Raw genomic sequence first — 24398 nt, 5'->3', positions numbered from 1 at the left:
CATTGGAATGACTGCCATCTTTCTGGTGTAAGTGGATTTACCACAGCCTGTACTAGCACAGTTTTTTCACTGTGTGGCAACAAAGAAAGTGCTCTCCCTAGAGGAAAAAGGCAATGGGTTTTATATCAGACTTTCTCTGATACCAGTGAAAAATGGTTGCAAGAGACCCATTATAAACTTACCCAAGCTGAATAATTTTCTGAGGGTCATCAAATTCAGTATATTAACACCGCAGTCCTTTTCTTGTTTTTAGCCAAGGGCTGTTTAGTCACCCTGGAGTTGAAAGATGGTTACCCATTGTCACAAAAGGAAATATTGCCAGCCCAGCTTACTGGAATTTTGTAAATATTTATATGCCATTTGTGAATATCAACATGATTCATATGCTTCTGTTACCAGTGTATTAGAACTGTATGTTATATGTATATCAAACTGCTGGTACAGAAGTGTGTGTAAAGTATTGAGTTTAAAGATTTATCCACAGTGTACCCTACTGGAAGAGAACGGAAATGTATATGCACTGTCGTAGCTGTGTAAATGTATATATTTTTAATAGTGGAAACTGGAACGTAAAATGTTAACTTGCAAAACTTTAGGAAAATATTTGAAATTAAATTTTTTTATTACCACATAATAAAAGAGATGGTTTCAGTGCAGCAAGGAGACAGAATGCCTAAAACTAGGGAGCCTTCTGAATTGTTTTGAAGTGTTTTATTGTTTTATGTCTTCCAGCAGTTGCAAACATCTGAAGACTATGTATTTTCACAGGGAGATGCTAAATGCTAGCAGTTTCTATCAGTGGTTGTTGAGCCTAGGGACTGAAGTCAGGTGACAAAAAGTGATATCATGCTGCAAGTATCCCAACAGTAATATTTGATATTAATTTAAGAAATCTCTGAGAGACTTTGTATTTTGTTTTTGACCTGGAAACATCCACTCACAACATCTCCACTTCCTTTGGTGTACGCAAGTTAACTAGGGTACAGTAATTTATTTTAGATTCAGTAAGGAATATAGTAAGGATTAGTTTAGATGTTTTCTGTATTTATTTGAGACTGCCCTGCAATGTTGTTTTAAATATTTCCTGTGATTTTGAACTCTGAAGTTACTGTGATGATTTATTGAGTATTTTCTTGTACTTTTATTATTTATTATTAAATATATTTAAACCTATATTTGTGGCTGATATTTGTGAGACATGTTTAAGCTCTGAGAGTTCTTGCATATCTATTTGGTGACATTGTACAGACCACTCCTAATAGCCTTGCTTTTGATCAAACTACAGTTTGGATTAATAGTAACATTACACAGTAAGATTGGACACCCTTTGTTAAGGGCCTTAAGGTATCTGATAAGTAGTGGCTGGTGGCTGTGGAAACTACCTTATAGTCTGAGCAGAAGGGGGCATAGCTAGTAGACCTGTACCAGCCTTTCCCAGGAGAGAGTGTGTGTGTGTGTGTGTGTGTGTGTGTGTGTGTGTGTGTGTGTGTATATATATATATATATATATATATATATATATATATATATATACACACACACACACACACACAAGTCAAATCTCAAAGAGCATGTGTGTCAGCTACTTGGGCAGGGACATGAAGCACTGGTTGGACAGAGTGGGTGCTGGACATCTTGGCCTCTCAGCTGAGGTCTCAACTCTATAGCTGTTCCAGTGGGGATTCTTATTGGGGATCTGGTGAAAGAGGGAGAAACCAGCCCCAGACTGACTGTGGTCTTTGTGTGTTCTTAAGGGAAATTGCACTTTACTGTGCATCTACTTGTCAGCCTCCCAGTGTGTATGATCCCCACTGTTGACAGTGGTGAGGATTGAGGCTCCTTATTAGTAGGCCAGTGCTCAGGCATCACACCCCTTACATCCCAAAACACACAGACCATGGCACTACTCGAGATCTGAGACAGAGGAAGACCACTTCCAGTGTGCCCCCTTGGCATTTTATGTCCACGGCACACAAAGTGGTCACAAAATGTTTGCTCCTGTCCTTACCCATTTAAGGACACTAGAGATTGCATATTTGTGTGTCTAGATGACCGCTTAATTCAGACATTCTCAAAGAAGGATGATCAGAGGTCTCAGAGGTGCACCATTCTTTGCCTAATCAAATGTGGTTTGTCTGATGGTTTACCCAAGTCAGGCTTGGCACTAATTGGTGGCATTACTCAGTACAGAAAGGGCAGGCTGTTCCTTTTAATGGGCAAGGCTTTACAGTTAAAACTTTATTCTACAGGTCTGGCACAAAGGACTTGTCTTTCAACCAGACTGTCCTAACACCATTAGGTCACATGGCCATTTTTTGTTCTAATGGTCTTTTATTTAGGTTGCATTTGAAGAAAATCTGTGGAAACAGCACGGCCATCTTCTGCACAGATTGTCATTCATTCCCCATCAAAAGTGAGTTTTTCATGTAGCCCTGGTTAGTGAAAAGCAATCTGAAGATATCTTTATTGATCCTAGAAGGGAAGCAGACCCAGACTACAGAAACTTAAGACTTAGGTGGGAGGGTGGCCTTCAGCAAGTGCATCTGTTCCACAATATGCAGACATTTCAGTGTGAAATAAATTATGACGCTGATTCTGGGCCTCTGAACCTTCAAAACATTTTGTCAACTGGTACTTGAGAGTAATAGTATGTGCCATAGTCATGTAGTACATAAGCAAGAGGTACTCACCGATGCCAACTGTGCATATCTGTAGTGATGTTCTGCCAGATAGTTTTGCTGCAAAGATTGCATCTTCATGCCTTCTACATTCCTTCAGACTGGAACATGGTGGCAGTCAAACTGAGCAATACAAGGCTCAACAACCATAGGGAACAGACCACACACACTTTCAAACTGTAGGACAAGGATAGAGCTTCCCTGGTGGACCAGTTTGCTTTGCCAAAGAACTGCCAAACTGAAAGGTGGATTTGTTCTAGACTTCCCTGCAGGCAAGTATGGGCAGTAAATACCTTCTACTTCCATTAGGTAAGAGAGAGCTCTTGCATGCATATCCCCATTCCCATGTTGCCAAGTTTCTGTTGGTAACCTCACTTTGACCAAGACAGGTAAGATTCTCCTTCCGTAGCTCTACATCCTCCTGACCTAAGATATAAGGAGACAGGTATGCCACACCTCAATTTGCAGAGCCTCAGGTTTGCAGCTTGGGTCATCTCAGTCTGATAGCTTTAAGAACTGTTTGTCTGGGGAAGTACTGCTTAGTTTGCAGGAGGCTAGAAAATCCAGCACCTGGAAGTCTTGCCTGTCCAAGTGAAAGTGTTTTTGTGATGTGCATTTAAGAGAGTTGTACCCATAGAGGCCAAAGAGCCCTTAAGTCTTAGTGTTTTCAGAGTTTTAGCTGTGCTCTGTTATCCCACTGTTAAACTGTCCCAGCTGATGTGGCATGCATCCCTCTAAAACATTTTCTGTCCTTGGTAACTGTAAAGCCATTTCTGAAAGGAGTTCTGTCCATTAAATTTCTAGAAAACCTGTGCCTTTCCTGTCCTATCTCAGTTTTTATGATTGAAAATCGAACCCTGGCCCTGTTGAACCAGGCTGTTAGTGGCATTCAAGTTACTATACTTGGAATACTTTATTCTTGTTGGCTACCATCTTGGCTTACATAATTTCTGAACTGTCTGCCCTCTGGATGAAGCCTTACACATTGTTTCATAAGGACAGGGAAAGCCTTAGGGACCAGTCTTAGATTCACTCTTGAGATGGTGTATGAGTTTACACTATGGTAAAATATGCAGCTGCCTGTCCTATCCTAACCCACTGAACAAGAGAGAGAATGGATGTTACAATTGTTGTATACACACAGACTATAGCAAGGTGGCCAGATCATTTGTTTGTGCCACTCTATACAATGTTAGGCTAGTCTCCTATCAAGCACTTTCTAAATGTCTATCCAGCTGCATTATTTTTGTTGGACTAGTAATTCTTAAGGCTTTAAAGGGGTCAGTGGTAGCCCATTTACCAGAGTGACAGCACCTACAGTAGGCTACTGGGTATTTGTGATGTAGTTGCAGACTTTGATACACATCTGTTCACTCACTGTAAGCTGGTTCTTCAGTCCAGAAGCATGGCAGAATTTGCAACTGCATTCTTAACAGGATGTGCTTTTACAGCCTGTCTTCCATGTGAGCACCTGCCTGCTTTAGTACTCATCCTGTAAATAAATAATTATACTGTAGCCTTGATCCTTATAATAAATGTAGTAAATTTGTGTGAACAGGCTCATCTTTTTTGTGAAATTTTGTAGTAGTGGGATTACTTTTGCAGTTTCAGCTATCTCCGTTCCCCTCAGTTAATTTGCATACTTTCACTGGCTTTGGTTTCTAAAAGATGGAGGAGAGTGAACTGTCAGTTAATGTGCCAGGAGTTCATGGTTTAAAATGAAAAAAAAAAAAAAGTAAAAGGAGGCAGGTATTAGTGTTGGACCCAAGAAAGACATTTGCCTGCTCTTATGCTTGGGTCCTTGAAGACCTTCCGGACTAAAGACAAGGGGCATTATGTGACCTACAACAGGGCACACTTAATAGTAACCTCTTACAAAAAAGAAGTGAAAGTGGTGTGTGCTGCTACTCTGTCATATGTTAGTGCATGGGCTAAAGGAGGAATCCAGCTTCATTTTGTGATATACACAGAATCATGGAATTTCGATGGAGTGTAGTATGCCTCTACCTGCAGTCAGTTCCCAAGAATAATTATATTACAGCAGTGATCCTATTACTTGAACATGCACTGTTATGGTGAGTCTGTTCATGCAGTTACTTTTTTCTTGATATTTTGTGTGAATAAATTACAGTGCCCCTTCCTGATTTATTATTTCTTTGCATGTTTGTCACACTTAAATGTTTCAGATCATCAAACAAATTTAAATATTAGACAAAGATAACCCAAGTAAACACAAAATGCAGTTTTTAAATGATGATTTTATTTATTAAGGAAAAAAAAAGAAAGTATCCAACCCTACGTGGTCCTAATGGTAAGAGGAAACTGCTAGTGGAACAGAATACCAGTCAGTCACTCAAGAAGATGTGGAGACAAGTCACAACTTGATTGTTTGGAACTTGTCCAAGAGATGTTTGACCCTTCCATGAGTTAAATGCACTGGGGAAGGGACTTTCCTTTATACCTGCACAACATGGAGATGTGACAGATACTGTTCTATATATTAGGATGTTTGCACAGAATGTTTCACGGAAAATACGGTTTGGGGATGGGGATACTGATGATACTAATATTAATATTTTCCAGAAACTGAGCCTGTTTATGCCTAATCCACACCCTCTTCTAGATGCATTTGTTAAATTAGTAGAAAATGATTTTCATCAAGCCTTTGAGAGCTCTAGAACTAATCATCATAGTAACCTTGTGCAGTATGAGAAGACAGCTCTACATACATTACGAAATGATATGACCTTGTCCATTAGACTAGCTGGTAAAGGTGGCTCCGTAGTAGTGATGGACAGATCAGACTATTTTAATTCTATGGAAGAAATGTTAGGTGACAATCGATATTACACTGTTATCACCAAGAACAACATAGATTTTCTTATAAGAACTATTACGAGTACCTTGAGTGATTGTTTACAAGGTAAAATAGTCAGTCTTGACGTGTATAACTACTTTTGATAAGTGAGCCATTGATTCCTGTCATACAGGGTCTTCCAAAGATCCATAAGGATAGCCACAGACCACCAATGAGACCCATTGTTGCTGGCCGTGGTTGGAGCACAAAGCCCTTCTCTATATTTGTTGAGAAGCACCTACGTCCAATCGATAGGAATGAGGTAGTGCTGAGGGACTCCAAGCAGTTTTTAAGACATCTTTTTGACTATATTAAGATGCAACTGACAGATTTGATGTACCTGCTGGTCACTACGGATGTACAGTCACTTTTTACCATGATTCCTAACCAGGCTGGCTTGATTTATGTGGGTAGATATTTGTACAAGTACAGTGCATGATCTCAATTGATGTTCCAACATTATAGCTTTCTGAAGTTTTTGCCTCTGAAATAGTGCATGGAAGTATATGTCAGAAATAAAACTGTCACTTACAGTACTGCTTCAGTACAGAAGTGAAGGTCATAGCTGTGAGATCTGAAACAATACAGACAGTAATAGTACAAACCCTAGTTTACAGAAGATATTTGTTAAAAGTAACAAATGTGCCTGGTTACATAAAGCTGCATATAGAATAAAACTATTCAATTAATACTGGATAATCCTATGCAAGATTAATATATGATGAGTAAGCCTGCAGTTGAAATTGCGTTCTTTACTGGGCACAGTTCTAAAGATACTTAGGTTTGGCAATATGCAGGATTTGTAATTGCGTTTTGTAATATGAATTGCTTTGAAAATGATGTTACTGGGATAGAAATGGGAAAAGAAATGTAAAGTATATCTGGCTTAGAGTAAGGTTACTTTAAGTTTAGATGCTAGAATAAACCTCTGTAAAAAGGGAACAACTTTGTTGCCACACCAGTCAGGGTGATGTTTAATTACTGTATTTTATTGTCATTTATTACCCAGTGTAGAAACTCTAATCATCTGAGGCCCAGAGATAAAAGCTCCATTGGTACTGTGTAATACAAGATACAATGTATATTATCAGATGTAGATCAAACATTAGTGTCATCTTTGACATTGCATTATTAAAAAGTTATACAGTATCATATTGAAGTGCTTCACGTTACATAAAATCGTATCGCAGTTGTCTGAGCAGCTAAGCCTGGAAAGGCAAAGTTTGACACTCGGTAACTTGAAGGAGAACATAGCACAAGGCATGACATTTAGTGTTTCTTTACAGTTTTTCATTTACCATTTGCAGCATGTCATGTTGTCCCTATAACTCTGTTATTTTCCCTCTGGTAATACAGTAAGCATCACTTCCATTTTTTTATTTTAATTTTCTTTGTAAAATACACTTTTTCCTATGGAGAAATCATTGGAAATTACACTGATTTTTGAATTTTATCCTTCAGTGATGTCAGTGTAGTGGTGCTGTGGGAATGCATCCATTTATGTCAATGGATGCATGTACATGTTGCCCCTGCAATAATGTCAACAAGAGATAAAGTACATTTATGTGGTTGGCTCCTTAATGAAACCTTACAGAACTTTGAATAATGGTACTTAAACTACCAAGTTCCGTGATGCATATACAAAGCCTGGAGGAACACTTAAAAGTATAACACTTCAAGAAGTCTGTAACCTCACCTCTTTTTGCAGTTGAAGTAAAGAACTCATTATATGACCAATAAATGAAGTCTATGAAACACAAATATGCAAGTCATTGCAAATTAGTTACTGACACTTATTGTAAATTTACAAGGACGGCAGTGATCCTCAGTGTTTCTTTTATAAGTTAATGGAAGTGAGCCGCGACAGGAGTGGACTAGGGTGAATGAATCTCATCAGCTGTGGTTTCACAGTGCATGATAGGCTGTCCAAGAAAACATCATACCAGTATATTCACTCTGTGAAGGCATTTAGGGTTAGAGCCAAACTGAAATTAGTAATGACAAGTTATTGTGATGTAGGCAGGTTTGAATTCTGTAGAATACCAGAATAAGCCAAACCATTATTTATTTTTTTATATTTTCTGCCCATAGCGATCCATTGTGTGTGTGTGAAAATAAGTGCTAGTCTTGCACATGATATTCTTGTAGTAGTTTGTAAAATGCATCTTTAGTTAAGACTTTGTACTGCATCGAGTACCACAATTATTCTCCAGATTTGGGAAAAGGGTAACTTAATTAAGCATCTTTCTGATACAGAAACAAACACTTTTATACTCCTGTTATACTCTAGAACATAAGATCAGACAGTGTCATCCTCCACAGAACAGCAGCAAGCAGCTAAAACAACTTTAAATGCAGTTATATAATTAAGCAATAATCCACGACTGGGTGTCTTACACCCAGGAGTGGGTTATTGTTATCCAATGACATTATTTACGAAATAAATTGCTTACCTTTCTGAAATAATGACTTTGTGTAGCGGCACTATAGTGTTGTTCTGATGCCTTTAATGCTTTATTGATGTTCTCCCCATGTTTATGGAACTTGCACTTGCACAGTACATCAGTATCGTGCTAGGGAGCTGCCATGAAAAAGTGCATACTGAAATCAGTTTGCTTCTGTCCTTTTTTTTTTTTTTTAATTATTTAGTTTTGCAAAGTAACAGCATTACTTCAAGATTGAGGGACAGGGCAAACATATGAGGATTGTGGGGGACATTCTTCTAAAATCTGGACAGTTGTGAGGTAAGGTTAAAAAAACTGAGATCAGTCCCACCACCAGTACTTTACCTTTTAACTTTCAGAGTTTTGTAGAATGTCCTGATGTTTTGTCTCATATTTTGCTCTCTCCCTGTTAAAATATATGAATGTGGCATATTCTAATAAAAGTATGAACTTTCAGTAGTTACACAACCAAACTTCTTTCTTTTGGGGATATGCTAGATTTGCAATGGGCACACTGATTAGGGTGTCCATTCAGCAAACGCGCTTTGGAATAGTAATGCCCTGTTATTGTATAGTTTACTTGCATGCACACACACACACACACACACACACACACACACACACACACTATGCCTCTGTCTGTGTCGCTCACTCACTCATTACATCACTCACTAACACACACATACGTACATATAAAGTATGGGAGAAAAATTGTCGAACAGCTTTGAGTTTTGTTCCTTAGCATAACATTTAGATTAAAAGGTAAATACTGGGCAATCAGTCTGTAGACTATTAGAATCCTAGCCAAATACTTCTTTACAAAAACAACCTCTAGCCTCAAAGAGAAGCAAGACAAAATAGTCCAGGGAAGAATTTAAGGCTACCTCTCCAGTTATGTAGGTTTACCTTGAAGGTGAGGTGGCAAGGGTGCTGCTCTGCATGACATGTAGTGGAAGTTTGTTACAGAGGTGAGTGATGCATTGGGACAAGAATCTGTCACACCAACATGTGTAATTTATCTACTGATGAAAGTTTAATTACTTTTTTTTCTGAAGGTTTAGTTACTGTTACTGGGTATTTGAGGTATCATTTGTTCTTTGAAGGAATAGAAGGTCAAAAATAGTTGGATATTTCATGGCTCAAAAGGTTAGACACACATCTCCATGGAGGAATGTATAAGGGACTGAGTATATAGAGAGAAGGCTGCCTTTGTCTCCTGATAATCAAGATTTTTGAGGCTACTGATCTTTTTAATTATGAATCCCTGATGTTTCGCAGGTTGACTGATATGTTTAGATAATTGCGTACCAAAAGGTGCATTTATGTTCAATAGTGGGTCTGATAAGTTACGAGTAAAGGGCGATTGAGATTTCTTTGGATCCAGTGGATATGCCTTTAGAAATAAGATGAGCTAGATGATTGTTGTCTGACTGGAGGAGTGCGGCACCTATATGGTATATGAAAACATTTTGTTTACCAACATGAACTATGCTACATTTTTTAAAATCTGAGACTGTTATCCTTGCATCACTTGTTAATATGGTTTAACCCATGTTGGAGCAGTTGAGTCCACAGAAAATCAAATAACACCACCCAGTTCATTGTTTGCAAATTTAGATAACCATCTGACAGGAGTGTTGGCCTGAAAGTCTGAGAAATAGATGCTGAATAGGAGAGGGCATTTTTTGAACTCCACTATTTAATTATCACTTTAAGACATAATGGGCACACCTACAGTAATCAAAAGAGGGCCCAGCATTGAGCCATGTGTACTTAACTGGTAACTCTTTTTTGCTTTCTGAAATGGCTCCTGTGATTTGTATAATCAGTTAGCTAGGCACTGTACAATGTTAAGGATTTATATTCAGATTTACAAATTCGTCAGTAATGCCTGCATGGAGAGTAGTGTCAAAGACCTTGGCCAGGTTGAGATATTCTGTGTGCTGTTCAACTGCTGTCCTCTGCTTTGGTTACTTTTTAAAATAAGTTAATGAGGTTATAGAGAAGGGACTTTCCTTTGACAAAGTTGAATTGATGAGGACCCAGGGTTAAAAGATTTTCAGTATCTGGTAGAATGAGGTCTGAGATTGTATGCCCCATAGCTTTATGCATGAGATTTGTAAGACCAGTGGGTCTGTCGTTAGCAAGGTTCTTGGTTGTTTGCACTCTACTTTTGTGTAATGATGATAGCCATTTTCTGTGATTCATGAGTATAGTCAGTTGAGAAGCTTAGATTAAAGAGCTTACGTAGAGGGTTCATCTAGGCCATATTTGACAATGTAGCAAGCAACCTGCTACATTATCACAGCCTATGGATGAGTTTATTCTTAGCTTTTAAGAGAAATGAAATAAATTGTTCTCTTGTAATTAAAGGCGGTGGCTAGGATTGTAAAATCTGTGGAGTAACTATAACTGTGGGTAGAGTGTGCACTAAATTTGTAAACAGGATATTAGCTGTTGCCTGCGGGTCAGTGTGTGCAGTGTTGTGGACCATCTTTGAACATTGTTGGGTGTTGGTTGTCAGTGTTCTGACATGGTTAAGGAAAGATCTGTAGTTATTTTGGTTTTAGTGGCCATTTTCATGTTCAGCTTTCAGATTCCCTTAAACTCTTTACTATCTTTAGGTGTGCTCTTAAGGTAGGTGGAATGAGACTTCTTATAAGCATTAAGCAGTTTTTCTCTTGTTACGTAATGTATTTATCCAGGTATTCCACCATAGGGATTTGTTTTTAAGTTTCTTATTTTATTTGGTGTGGATCCACCAAAGGAGGATTACAGTGGAATTTGTTTAGGTCATCACGTAATTGAAGAAGGATTGCTTTTGAGAAGTCCATAAATACAGCGGAAGGTAAAGTACCACCAGTTTTAAAGGAAAAAGTCACTAACTTACAGTATAAGGTCAGTTGGCATAATGGTTAAAGTCTTTGTCTCCCATGTGCAAGGTGCAGTGTTTGATCATGACCTCTGGCTAATGTCTGTATGGAGTTTGAATGTTCTTCCTGTGTCTGTGTGGGATTCCTCTCAACTGCCAAAAACATGCTGAGTATTTTCATCTCACTCACCCAAGAATGCATACATATGTACAAATATTTCAAACACGGGCAGTAATGCCCTTCTAGCCTGCCAGTATACCAAAACAGTTGTTCCCACAACAAGTGTCTGTGCTGTTCTTAAAAATATATAAACCAGTGCTTGCTTTAAAATAATTTAGTAGTCTATTCCATACATCAGCCGCTTTCTCAAAGAGCCAGTTAGTATACTTTCCATTCCTATACAATCTTCCACATAGGTTATCAGATGATTCTCTATTACATTTTGATAACCCCAAACATTCTCATATACATGTCTCTAAATGCCATATATACCTGAATAAAATCTGTTGAATATCTATTTGAAACACTTTACAAGTTCATAATCTTTCATAATAACTTATATTCACATCCATGGAATGCCCTTGGTATGTTTCTGCTGTACACTTTCCAGTTTAGCCATACTTGGTTTCTTATAAGGTTTCCATATTATTTCATACTCAAGTTTGGGTCTGATGTAACTAGCAAAGAATGACTTCATCATTTCCAATTTTATAGACTGTATAAATCTTGTTATGCAACCTATAATTCTATAACTATCATTAACCAAATGGTTGATATAATTAGAAAAACTCAAAATCTTGATATACCCAAATATCCAGGTTCTTGAATAAATCTACAGTTTCACTCACTGTGTGCTGTATTAAATACTCAATTTTCACTCAGTTTGTGTCCCAAATCTCATATTCTTAGTTTTTGATGTATTTATCAGCATATTATTGTGTCCAAATGGTCAATTTAGTCGAGTTCTTTTGCAGACATGTCCTTCATGCCCTATCTGTAGCACATGTAATCAATTTACCCAATTTCGTGTCATCTGCATACAGACTGTAGAACACCTCGGGTGAAAAAGATAGATGTAAAATATACAATCTAAATTATGGGCCTAGGACAGAGCCATCTGGGACACGTTGACTGTAACCAAGAATTTCACCTATCCAATTGCTGTACGATATTTGCCATATCCTATTTGTAAGACATGCAGCTATCCTTCTTATTAAGAGTACACCGATACCTAGTTTAATTTATTGATCAGTGTTTTGTGTATGACCGTGTATGACCCTGTCAAATGCTGAAGTTAAATCTGTATAAATTACATCACAGCACAGTGTTTCATCCATTGCTACTGTTATATTGTTATAGAACATCATGTTACAGGTGGTAATAGATCTGTTTTCAAAGTATGCATGCTCAGATATGGTTTCAAGTTCAAACTTTCTATTTCTGACAATAACTTGTCCAATATTACCTTCTCCATTATTTTTCCTTAACATGAAAGCAGACGTAATGGTCTCTATGACTGGGTTTGTCCTACTTCCCTTTCTTGTAAAGACAGGTTTAGTAAGTGCATGTCTCCAATCTTTAGGAGTCTTCCTATGTTTATATGACTTAATAAATAATATATAATGGCATTGTAAGTTCTTGCTGAAGTGTTCTTAGTTTATTGTTACCAATTATGTCTCCTCTCTCTGCTTTGTTTGGATCCAGTTTGAATAATTTTTTTTTCAGTGTACTGTAACTTGATTTTAGTATCTCAGGTTACCTGAATGTCACTGGACAACTCTTCACCCCCTCTGTGAACCCAAGCTGTTTTGCATAAGATTTTGTAAATGTATCTGTAGTCTTGCGTGTCAGAATAAATTTTAGAATCTACACATAGTTCATCAATTTGTATGCCTTTACTCCTTCCACATCGTATGCATCTATAAAATGGTTTGCTATTAAGCTCAATGTCTCTATATAAATTTTCTTCAAATTTTTCTTGTTCTCTCACACTATGCTTAATTTGCATGTCCATCTTGTTTATTTCAGTTTTAAAAGTTGTAGTTTGACCTCTTTTTCCATATTTTTGTCTCTCACCTTAATCAAATATCATTCCTTCTCAGTTTTTCCACTGAACGCATCGCTCCAATTAGTTTTACATAGTGACTGTTTTGCTTCCATTAAAATTTATTAATCTTCCTGTGCATTGCTTTTAGATTTCAGTTTGGCAGAATTGTCTAGCAACAAATTAACCTTTGTAATTCCATGATCACTGAACATCAGTGATAGTAAAATGTGACATTAATTAACAATTTCTTTAAGAACACAATGTCTAGTATGTTCCTTTACCTGGTAGTTTTTTTTAACAATCTGAAGCAATTATTTTTCCTGAACATTTATTGTAAGTAATTGCCTTTCTAATATTGTTGAATCAATATTATTCTTCCCTCCTGTGTTTCATGCAGGAAATGTAAGCATTCCTCTAGGTCATTATTGTTCGACTTTGGTGGTCTAGACACTCCCAACAATTGTTTTATGTTCCAGAGTTGTCTTTATTGTCCCAGTTACATAGTCTTAATATTGATGCTGTCACTGAACATGTAATAATAACAGGTCTCATAACTATCTTTAATCCATATCGTAGCACCGCCACCTGATCTTTTTAGAATGTCCGTGAAAGTAAAAACATCTATACCCAGACAACTGGTTTCCAGTCATTGTTCTTTAGCCATGTTTCATAAACAGCAGCAACTTCAATCTTGTGGGAATGCAGCAAATTTTCCAATAAAAAAAACTTTATTAATAATGCTGCTAGCATTAACAACTATCAAGAAATGTCAGATGCTATCTGTGAACTGTAAAATTTTCGACCTGGCAAAAATCCTGCCTTGTGTTTGTTAAATATTGCAGAGAAACTATTAACCACACAGCATAAAAACATCACTGTATAAAATAAGAAAAACACTGTACCAGAAGCCGCAAACAAAGCTTTAATCCACACTTGTGGCACTTTTAGTGTTTTTAAACTAGGAAGTAAAACTGCTACTTTGTTTCTGATAAAGTTCTTGTTATATTGGAACAAAAGTGCTTAAACTGTGGAGTTAAGGTTTGTTTCGACTTCCGGTATGGCATTTTTCTTATTTTGTCAGATATTGCAAAAAAACTGCTGCAAATATTTTCTTCTCTGATCTTGACAAGTGCAGACCGACCTGTCTGAACACGTGGGTTCAAAATTAGGCTCTGATGCTCTATACATTTCCATTTTTTGAAACATGACATATGTGTTTACCTAAAAAAATCTTTTTACTGTGACCGGACTCCTCCTACCTGTATGTGATTTGTTAAAAATATATCCTAACAGTTGTACAAGCTATGCTATGTACTAAGGCTGTAGGTTCCCTACTAACAGTCAGTGTCCTTGCAGATGCAGAAGCGGCCTTAGGTGAACTGGTGCCCTCGGCAAAAGGGCTCCACGGCACCCCCCACCACACTACCTGGTGCCCCCATCCTGGTCTTCCTACACCAAATAAATACTGGAAAAGCACCCCTGCTAGACCGGCACCCTAGGTGGCCGTCTAGTTGGCCTATGCCTAAGGCCGGTTATGTGCAGATGAGATTATTTTTACCAACATGAATAAAAACAGGTCTGTACTTCCTTACATTAAGGCATTCTAGGGCCTATCCCTCATCTTCTAGTTTTGCTCTTGGCAAGTATAATGCTATTTAATGTTCATTATCTTCTTTGCGTATGTAATTATCAGTTCCTCTAATAACTGAATCTCCAATTGCAAAAATATCTTTTCTGACCAGATCTGAAGAATCTTCAACTTCTAATTTAGTAATATCTGCTCTGTTAGTAGTTACAAAGGCTTGATCTTTATTACCATTAGTCATATTAATCTCATTGTTTTTCACTGCTTATTACATTTGCAGGCATGTAATTCTCATCCAGCTGGCTTTGTACATCCACACCTTGAGCCATGATGTCATCATCTGTCTGTCTTCTTTTTTTCTTTACAGATCTGTTATTCAATCCTTCCATGTTCAATTTTGATTTATTCCTTTTCACCTGCCCCTTGCCTCTTTTTTCTACCTTCTCTTTTGTTAAAATGATGGCTTTTTCATTATACTGAAAATTTTTCTGATAGAAAAATATTCTCTGTAATCTGTGTGTAACATAAATCAGTGTCCTTTTTAGCATGTATTTTCTTTGATTTACAGACATTTATCACTTTCAATTTCTTCCTTGTTATTTGTTTTGAACTTCCCTTCTTTCTTTATTTCTTTCCATGTGGTCTGAATCCTTGGATTCCTCAGAGTACTTGTATCCAGAATTCCAAAGTTGTCAGTGGCATTATTTTGTTTCATAGGGGTTAAGTGATCTTTCCAGACAGTAGACGCTTCTTTTCTTGAATGTGTTAGCATTATTTATCTCATCAGTCCAGTCATTAATATATGTAACAGTAGTTCTCCAAGCTTTGCCAATTGCACATGTGTAATAGTTATCAGCAAGTCTAAATTTACTACTAATAATGGTAAGCAAATCATCCAACTTTTGACATGAAAAACACAGGTCCACCAATGTTATCAGGTGTTACTTTTACATATACATAGCATTTATTACCCTCTACAAGATATTTGTCCTTTAGCATATCATTAATGGCATACTCATTTAAGAAATCCATATTCGTTTGCAAATTAATAAAAATTTCTAAAAGAAAAGAATAATAAAAATTGGTTACCACAGAATTCAAGGAGAATTTAAATCAACTTCTGTGAGAAAAATCACGCAAACCGTATACAACTAAATATTAAATTAAGTACAGTAAAGTTGTTGCTCTGACCATATAAATTGTGAAAGTTGCACAAAAACTGGAATTACTTTACAGTGAGTGCAAATGCATACAGTAGCTTTTGCTCACTATTGTTTGCAGTTGCATCTCTTTGTAACAGTAAAGATTAGTAAGTCACACACCAAGAAAGGACTGTTTAAATAAGCTCTGGATTGTCCCCTCTGCAGTCTGTGTGAATTTATAGTTGACTATGCCTCTTGGGATGGCTAGAGTTTGTCTGCCTAAAACCTCTCCTTTTCTAACAACTAACAGTGAAAATTAAAGGTAAAACAAAATTTAAATCCAAGTAAATCGTATCTGCATGTTATCCTTTCATTCCTACAAACAATGATACAAAATATAAATTCGAATAAAAACTTCTCTTACCAGACTATTGCACAGTCAATCACAAACCGATACAGGATTGTTTAGATAAGCTCTGGAGGTGTGGGCAGCAACACGAACTCTAGATGGTTCCATACAGGGAGAAGAGTTTTATAGACCAACTGCTTTGGGCATCTACTGTGGGTTCGCACGTTCCACAAGATAGGTGAGTATAGGATTGCAGACTGTGGGAGTTGTGATGAGGGAAAGGCTTCAGAAGACAGTGTGAGATGTCATCAGAATTAGTGACAGACTCATGCCGGTCAGACTCCAGTGTAAGGATAGAGCAGTATTCATAATTGCAGCCTGTGCCCCACGGCAGGGTTGTGATAGTGAAGAAAAGACTGCATTCAGACAGCAGTTGCAAGACCTGTTGGATAAAGCAAAACGACATGAATTGGTGTTGGTAAGTTACTCACTGTACTTCACTCACCTTCACCTCCTTCAACTTAAATCACACGTCACAACCCTCTCCAGCCTCCTGCTCCACTCCTTTCTTTTGTTTTCCCTACTACCTTACCTTATCCACTTTATTTCTGAAGACCTGTTCTCTACCTCTTTCTCTATCTTCCCTACTCACTTGATACCTGAAGACACCCTACCCTGTACTTTTCTTATAGTCTCTTCCCTTTATCCATCCTCCTCCTTCCTTCTATAATCATAATGTGAACACCATCTCGCATACTAAGACATTACTCAGTTTCCCCTCACTGTCTCTAGTTATACTATGCCTAATATCTCTTTAAATATCTTATTATTGTCTCAGGTCTCTTTCATCACAAACTAATCTATGTAACAAATAATATGACTGTTGAGTTTTTTTTTCTCACATATTTTCTCCAACTGGTGATGTTTTTCACTGCACTCTACTATGAAATGTATGTTCTGTGTTTTTCTCATTACATTTTTCACTCATGTTTTGTAGTGCAACATGATACTTTGTGATTTAAAATATTTGTACTTGATGTTTTATATTGTAACATGATACTTTGTGATTTAAACGATCTGTTCTTGATTTTTGAAAGATTGTGATTGTGGAACTTTTCTCCTCAGGCCTCCACTGAAATTGAGCACATTCTGTTCCATTCGGACTTTCACGGTAAATAAATATCAAATAAATGTACAAATCAATAAAATGAATGCACATATAGAGAGTGCTTGGGTCCACGTGGGTGGGGCAACAGGAATAAAGAAAGAGAAATCATTCTAAATTTCTCTCTGGCAAGTGACTTGGTGGTGACTGACACATGGTTCAGCAAGCTGGACCATTACAAGATCACATACAAGAGTGGCCAATATGCAACTCGGGTAGACTTCTTCCTAGTAAGGAGGTGGGGTAGAATAAGCGATTGCAAAGTCATCCTACAGCATAAACCACTGGTTGCCACAGTCAGCTGCAAGCAGTGGTCTGAGAAGGCTCTAAAGTCAACAGAGATCAGGTTGAAAACCTGGAAGTTGACTGGAGAGAAATCACGACATTTCAAGGAATTACTCCGGGCTGTCACACCTCAAGAGGAGGAGGAAATAGGTGGAGTTGAAAAATAGTGGTAGCACCTCAAAACAACATGTGAGATCTACTGAACAGGTATATGGCAGAGCCAGGCATGGAAATAAGGTGCATAAGGAAAGTTGGTGGTGGAACACAGAAGTCCAGGAAGTCATCAAAAGAAAGGAGTGCAGGAAAAAGTGGGAGATAGAAAAGACAGAGTAGACTAGGAAGGAATACTGGTTGGCTAAAAAAAAAAAGTTGTAATAACAAAGAACAAGGCATCAAGAGGCCCTCTACCAGGTTCTGGAAAGTAGTAGATGGCACAAAAAATCTGGTTGCAGAGCAAAGACAGAAGTATAAAGAAGATGGCCAGATACCCTTCAAAAGGGATGCCAGCAACAACCTGCTCACCATCCCATAGGAAATCAAAGGCAGATGGAAGGAGTAATTCAACAGCATTATGAATGAAGAAAGACCAAATAATCTATACTGCCCCAGACACGGCCAATGATGAAAGAGGAGGAGCCCAACATATAAGAAGCAAAGATGGCACTAAGAAAAGTGAAGTCAAGGAAAACTGCATGCCCAGATGAGGTCACAGCAGATGTGGTCAGGATGTTGGATGAGATGGGAGAAATGGCTCCTGAGGGTATTCATAGCAGTATGTTGAGAAGGGTGTATTCCAGATAACTGGAGAATAAGTCACTAGTGGGGCATCCACAACTGTGGGCAGTACAGAGGTATCAAACTTCTGTCGTTTGCATGAAAGTTCTAGAGATGGTGATGTATAGACAAATACACAAAGTAGAAAATAAGATGAGCAGTTCAGATTCAGATCAGGATGTAGCAAAACTGACCATCTTTGCAGTGAGGCAGATACTTGAGAAGAAATTGGGAAAGAGTTCAACTGGGCATTCTTAGACTTGGAGAAAGCATATGACAAGGTCCCAAGAAAGAAGATTTTGGGCAATCATGCAGTGGTTTAAAGTTAGCGAATCATTAATAGAATTAGTTCAGGCTACATAGGAGGACCCATAGACTCAAGTATAAACAGTGTTCGGTCTCACAGAGGGGTTCCCAGTGGGAGTGGGTATGCATCAGAGTTAATTTCTGAATCCACTACTGTTTATACTGGAGATGGACTACATTAGCAAACAGGTTGGAGGGAATAGATCAACAATTTTACTGTATGCAGACAGTGTGGCATTACAGGCGGATTCTATGCAAGAATTTCAGCGAAGAATGGAGGAATGGAATACAAAACTGAAGTCACATAAGATGAAATTAAGTGCAGGTAAGATATTTGTATTTGCAGTAAATACGGGAAACGGAAGCAGTTGAGAATTGAGATAGAAAGGAAAATAGTGGAAGTGGTTAACAGCTTCACGTATCTGGGAGGGGTGGTTGAGGGGAAGGGAAATCTGAATGAGGAGGTCACAACTAGAATCAGAAGGGCTGCAGCCAGCTGTCACAAGTGTTAAGGGTAGTGCATGACATGAATGCCAGAGAAGGTGTACAAAACAGTAGTGCAACCAGTACTGCTGTATGCTACAGAAACCTGAGCAGTAAAGGCAGAGTAGCTGAGGAAGCTAGAGGTGATGGAGATGAAGTGCCTGAGAAGGGTGGTAAGATGTATACTGAAAGACAAAGAAATGAGGACATAAGAGCAGATGCTGAAGTAGCTCCAGTTGCAGAAAAGGTCAGAGAAAAGATTACGGAGGTTTGGGCACGTGCAGAAAATGGGACAGGCAGGAAGAATGCAAAAAGAAACAAGGGTGGCCAGCAAAGAGGTAGATGGATGGTATGAGAGAATATCTGCAATAATCTAGTATGACTGTTGAAGGTAGGTGGGTGTCATTGAAATAGATAGTGACAGTTAACACGATCCCATGAGCCCATTTACAAAATGGGGAAAAGGCATTGATGATCATAAATATGATGATTCTTAGCTTAGATGGCTCTGAATGCAGTTGAAACACTTAAAGCATCGCAGAGCTCTTTGTAATGATGTCCTGCAATAACATAGCCTTGCATCGAACAGTATTCTACCTTCACCAAAGATGATGCCAAAGTATCAACATAAAATGATTGATTTTAATGATCGTCTTAGTTTCTGGTGTTACTGCATGGTGCTCTAATATCTGTCAGCATGGGAGGACGTGATCTACAAACCACATTGCTTTGACAAAGATGTGCTGCACCTGCCCCCCCCCCCCCGCCAAAAAGACAAAACTACCAACAAAGTGTCTCCCAAACATCGTTAATGGTACTGCTCAATGCTAGGAGTGTAAACAAGCCCTCCTTTCCCTGGAGAATGTAGACATCTGTACTTTGACTAAGATTTGGTTTAAAGCCATAGAACATACTCCAGCAATGCAAGGCTGCAGTACCTTCCTCACATTTAGTCCAATAACACCACAGACGGGGGGCAGAGGTGGAGGTATCTTGATCTGTGTTAGCAACAAACATAATTCAGGTTGATTAATCAGGATGATACCATGGAGCTTGTCCATATGCAAGTTACTATAAGTAAGGTTCATTGCCATATCATGGCTAGCTACAGGGCATCATCTATGCCGCTTGAGTAACACTACTCTTGCCTAAACCCGCTAGAGATGCACACTGTCCAGCCAGGCACCCTGGTCATGGGTGACTTTACTCCTGTATAGACTGGGAAACTTGCACTGCCTCTGACTCACCAGCATAACACTTCTGGACTTTTTTTTTTTTTTAACAGAAATACCTTGTAACATACAGTGCAACCTCCAGCCAGTGGATCAAACTTACTGCATCTATACTCGCCAACATGGGAGAGCATTGGTTTTGGGAACATGTGCACTTAAGACCAGCATATAGCTAAGACAGTAAGAAAATCATTCTGGCATCCTGCTTATAGGTAAGGATATGGCGTCTTGGTCCAAGGAGGTTATAGTTCTGCTCTGCTTGGCCCTTATTAGACCTAACATTGAGTACACTGCCCCCTTTGGCATGTACCTGACCAGACACAGGCAGCAGTTGGAAAGCCCACAAAGGTTTCTCACCAGGAGAATTCAGTGCATGAATACCTTGTCCTACATTGATAGGCTAAAGGCTCTGTCCCTGTATTCAGTCTCCTACAGGTTACTGAGAGCGTTTTGTATTTCACCCAAGCTGATCCTGAGCTGAGCCGGTCAATATTGATCAGTGCACTACTCCAGTAAACATATATATCTATAAATAAATAAGCAGACAGTACTTTACCCGACTTACAGGGCTTCTTCAGACCCAATCCTGATGGATTTGCAAAACAGCATCAGAAGCATTAGATCAGGGATCTAAACTTCACTTGTGACATAAACAGAGCATGCTGGAGAAACAGGTATGTGCTCCAAAGGATTCCCGTGCTATGGAGTAGACCTTAGTCAAACAAAACCTTGAAAATCAGATGGGAAATTGTAAATTTTTATGTATTCATTTATTGAATCAGAATGAAATATCTGAGGAGTGCAGTCAGTAAAGTGGCTATACTGTTGGGCACCCAGCAGTTAGAGCCACTTTAACCATGTATTACTCAGGTATTCTTATTCAGTAAATGAAGTATGTAACTTCACTGCTGTCAAGACGCATACACTGCAAAGCAATACATTTCCAATTTCCATCACTCCACATACAAAAAATATATAATGTTCTGAACTTCCCCTGATATTTTTTCTGATCATCAGACATTCTTCACATATTGAGGAAGGACTGCAATCACTAGCTAATGACAGACATTTTGAATTTCAGACTTCTTATCCTTCAAAAAAATGCATGCTAATGCAAAACCTGTTCCAGCAAATTATACAAGGGCAATATTTAAAATTGGTGTCTGATTTGAGAGGTTTGTCCCCAGTTTTTTTTCTGCCTTTGTCCGTGATTCTTAAGCTAAGAGGCTGACAGCTTTACACGCATACACCCCCCCCCCCTTTAACTGATGGTATTGCAAAAAATAGCTTTAGTCATGTTTCCTTGTTTTTTCTTCCAGTCACTGAATGCAGTTGGCTGCAACACATTTAGAGAGGGAAAAGAAAGATAACAGCAGATTATTTACATTTCCCATCTTTGTTTTTGGATGGCTTACTAGGCTGCCCTGAAGTCATGGTCTTGTATCTGCATGCCTATTGGCTGCTTCTCCTCTGGCACCAGTTGCCTTTAATTGCGGTTTGGGAGCCAATCAGTAAACAGAAAGCAGAACTATCACTACTTTAAGTGCATCTGTGGAAATGTGGAGCTGTCTGCACAATGTGGTGTGCTTGATCACTAAGCACCCAATAATACTGTGTCAGTTTTATTCTTTACTGCACTGAATTTATGGTTCTGAGTGTGTTGTTTTATATTTTTTTTATTTATTTGACATTTGTTTACAGGGCTGGTCCGACTGGGTCAAGGAAATCCGTTTTCAGCAGAGGCCTGGGGAGAAAAGCTCCAATAGTACAAGATAAATAATACATAAAAAAAGTTGTTGCAAATGCACAGTAGTACAAAATCAACACTATGCAGAAAGTATTTGTTACAGATAGATGTGAAAAGACACACAAATTCATATTTAAAAACACAGCAGTACAAAATCACCACTATACAGAAAGTATTTAACAGATGCATGTGAAAAGACACATCTGCATTTAAATATTGGCAGTAGAAACAATCATATATTTGGTACATGCTATAGAACCTGGCCTTTGGATATTAGTACAATCTGTTGAAGGATCTCTATGATCTAGACAGTAGTTCTAAATGTTGTGCCTTATTGTATGCAATATTTATATTAGTCACTTTATAGTGATACTTCTTCTTTCGGCTTTTCCCAGTTAGGGGTCGCCACAGCGGGTCACCTTTCTGCTCATGATTGGCAGTGGAGTTTTACAGTTTCAAGTTGCCAGCCCAGCGTTGGCAGAGAAAATAAACATATAATACATGTTATTCATCCTGTCCTTAGGATGTCAGTACAATCTGTTGAAGGGTCACTGTGGTAGTCAGTTGTAGTAGTAGCAATAGTAGTACTTTATTTTATGCTGTGGTTATGTTAGTCAGTTTGTAGTGATACTACGAAGGCATTGTTATAGGAGAACAGAGGGTGGATTATTAGCTGAAAGAATGTTAAAGGACTGTTAACATATGGTAATGTTTGGTGAGTAGAAAGAAGCATCGGAGAGAGATTCTGGAAGGTAGGACATAATAGAAGGGGGAGCATATTAAAGTATGGCCAGCAAAGTGGACCATAAGTGAAGGGTAGAGACGGTCATTATTATTATTGAGTGGCCACGGTGGTGCAGTGGTTAGCATTGCCACCTCACAGAAAGAGGTTTCCGGTTCGATTCGCGGCTGGGGTGCCTTCTGTGTGGAGTCTGCATGTCCTCCATGTGGCCGCTTGGGTTTCCTCCGGATGCTCTGGTTTCCTCCCACATCCCAAAGACATGCAGTAGGTGGATTGGACACTCTAAATTGACCCTAGGTGTGAGTGTGTGCCTTCTGTGGAAAGTTGGGCACTGGGCTGGCAACTCGACACTGTAAAACTCCACTGCCAATCGTGTGGACAGATGATCCGTTGTGGCGACCCCTACCCAGGAAAAAGCCAAAAGAAGAAGAGACTGTCCTTATTATTAATATATGTTGGTGTTTGTCCCCCCATATTTTCTGATTTTTATGTTGAAGGTTCTTTTGCAGCATGTTTTTGGCTTATCAAAATATTACACATTGTATAAATGAAAATTTATTTTTTCATTTACCTTATGAATCCCTAAACCGGCCAAGAATCTTTACATTATTTCTGTACAGAAGCTCCTTTGTCCGGATCAGATATTTAAACAGGCTACATGTAATTTGAAATGAATGTTTAGTAATTTTATGAGAAATGTATGAGTTGCTGAGATCCCGAACTGGACATATTAACTGTTTTGAGGCCTAATGTTTGTCTGTCTTTTGTGTTATTTTAGGTATCAACAACGTACTGTGCTTGTTCTGTGCTGCCCTTACTGAACACAAGATCCTGTTTTTATCCAGTAGTTACCAGCGACTTACAGATGCCTGTAGGGCACTCATGGCTCTAATGTTCCCCCTCAAGTACAGGTAAGCCTGTGGAAAGACAGGGTAAGTGTTAGACAATCTTAAGGTGATGGTAAAAAATTTTAGAAATTTTGCAGGGGCCATTCAGAAGATCCATTGCTTGCATATCCTGAGTATATTGGAGGTAGAGGTTTCAATATAGCTGCATGTTCCTATATGCTGGACTGTTCAGTGAACATGCTTGTGGTGTTTTGCACCACATGCACAGCTGAAATTTTCTTCTTTGACTGCTCTGCCCCTTTCTGCATTGCTCATTTGTAACCAGCTTGTAAATTAAATTTGCTTAATGCATCTTCTGCTGTTAAAACAAGCATAAACAACCGAGTTGTGTAGAGATGGTATTCAAGAGACTGTTGTTGTCATTTTCATATATATTACATGTGTTTGTGTGTGTGAGGGGGGGGGTCTACTTCTAAATTTCAAAGTTTCAGAACTTTGAATTTCCTCTAGCTGAGACCATAAGATTGAAGTTTTGAAATTTCAAACCATTAAGTAGAGGTTGCCGTACAGTTTGGAACAGTATGTTTACCGTTTTCCTTGCAGTAGTATGATCTCCAAGTTGTTGTATTTAATTAGCAGGGGGTGTGGGAGGAGCAGGGGGGTAAAAACGTAAAAAAAAAAGGGTTTTGGTTTTATTCTTTTTATTTAAATTTCAAAGTTTCAAAACTTTTATCTTATGGTCTTGACCATAAGAAAGTCGAAGTTTTGAAACTTCGAAATTTAGAAGCAGACCTGTGTGTGTGTGTGTGTGTATCAGTTTTATTTATTTACTGCACTGTGT

At 38.4% G+C, this 24398-nt stretch overlaps 1 protein-coding gene across 1 annotated transcript in view; it reads left to right on the top strand.

Annotated features, from left to right (window-relative positions):
• SBF1 (SET binding factor 1) overlaps window positions 1–24398 on the top strand; it is a gene marked incomplete in the record, with an annotated part of 3250730 nt that overhangs the window by 535900 nt on the left and 2690432 nt on the right. Inside the window, 1 exon segment of the mRNA XM_044088658.1 lies at window positions 23488–23620. Coding sequence (XP_043944593.1) covers window positions 23488–23620 — 133 coding nt within the window.

This window comes from Protopterus annectens, chromosome 11.part0 (genome assembly GCF_019279795.1).
Source record: "Protopterus annectens isolate FY-2018-M chromosome 11.part0, PAN1.0, whole genome shotgun sequence".
NCBI classification, from domain to species: domain Eukaryota; kingdom Metazoa; phylum Chordata; order Ceratodontiformes; family Protopteridae; genus Protopterus; species Protopterus annectens.
This window is presented reverse-complemented; position numbering and strand designations above follow the sequence as displayed.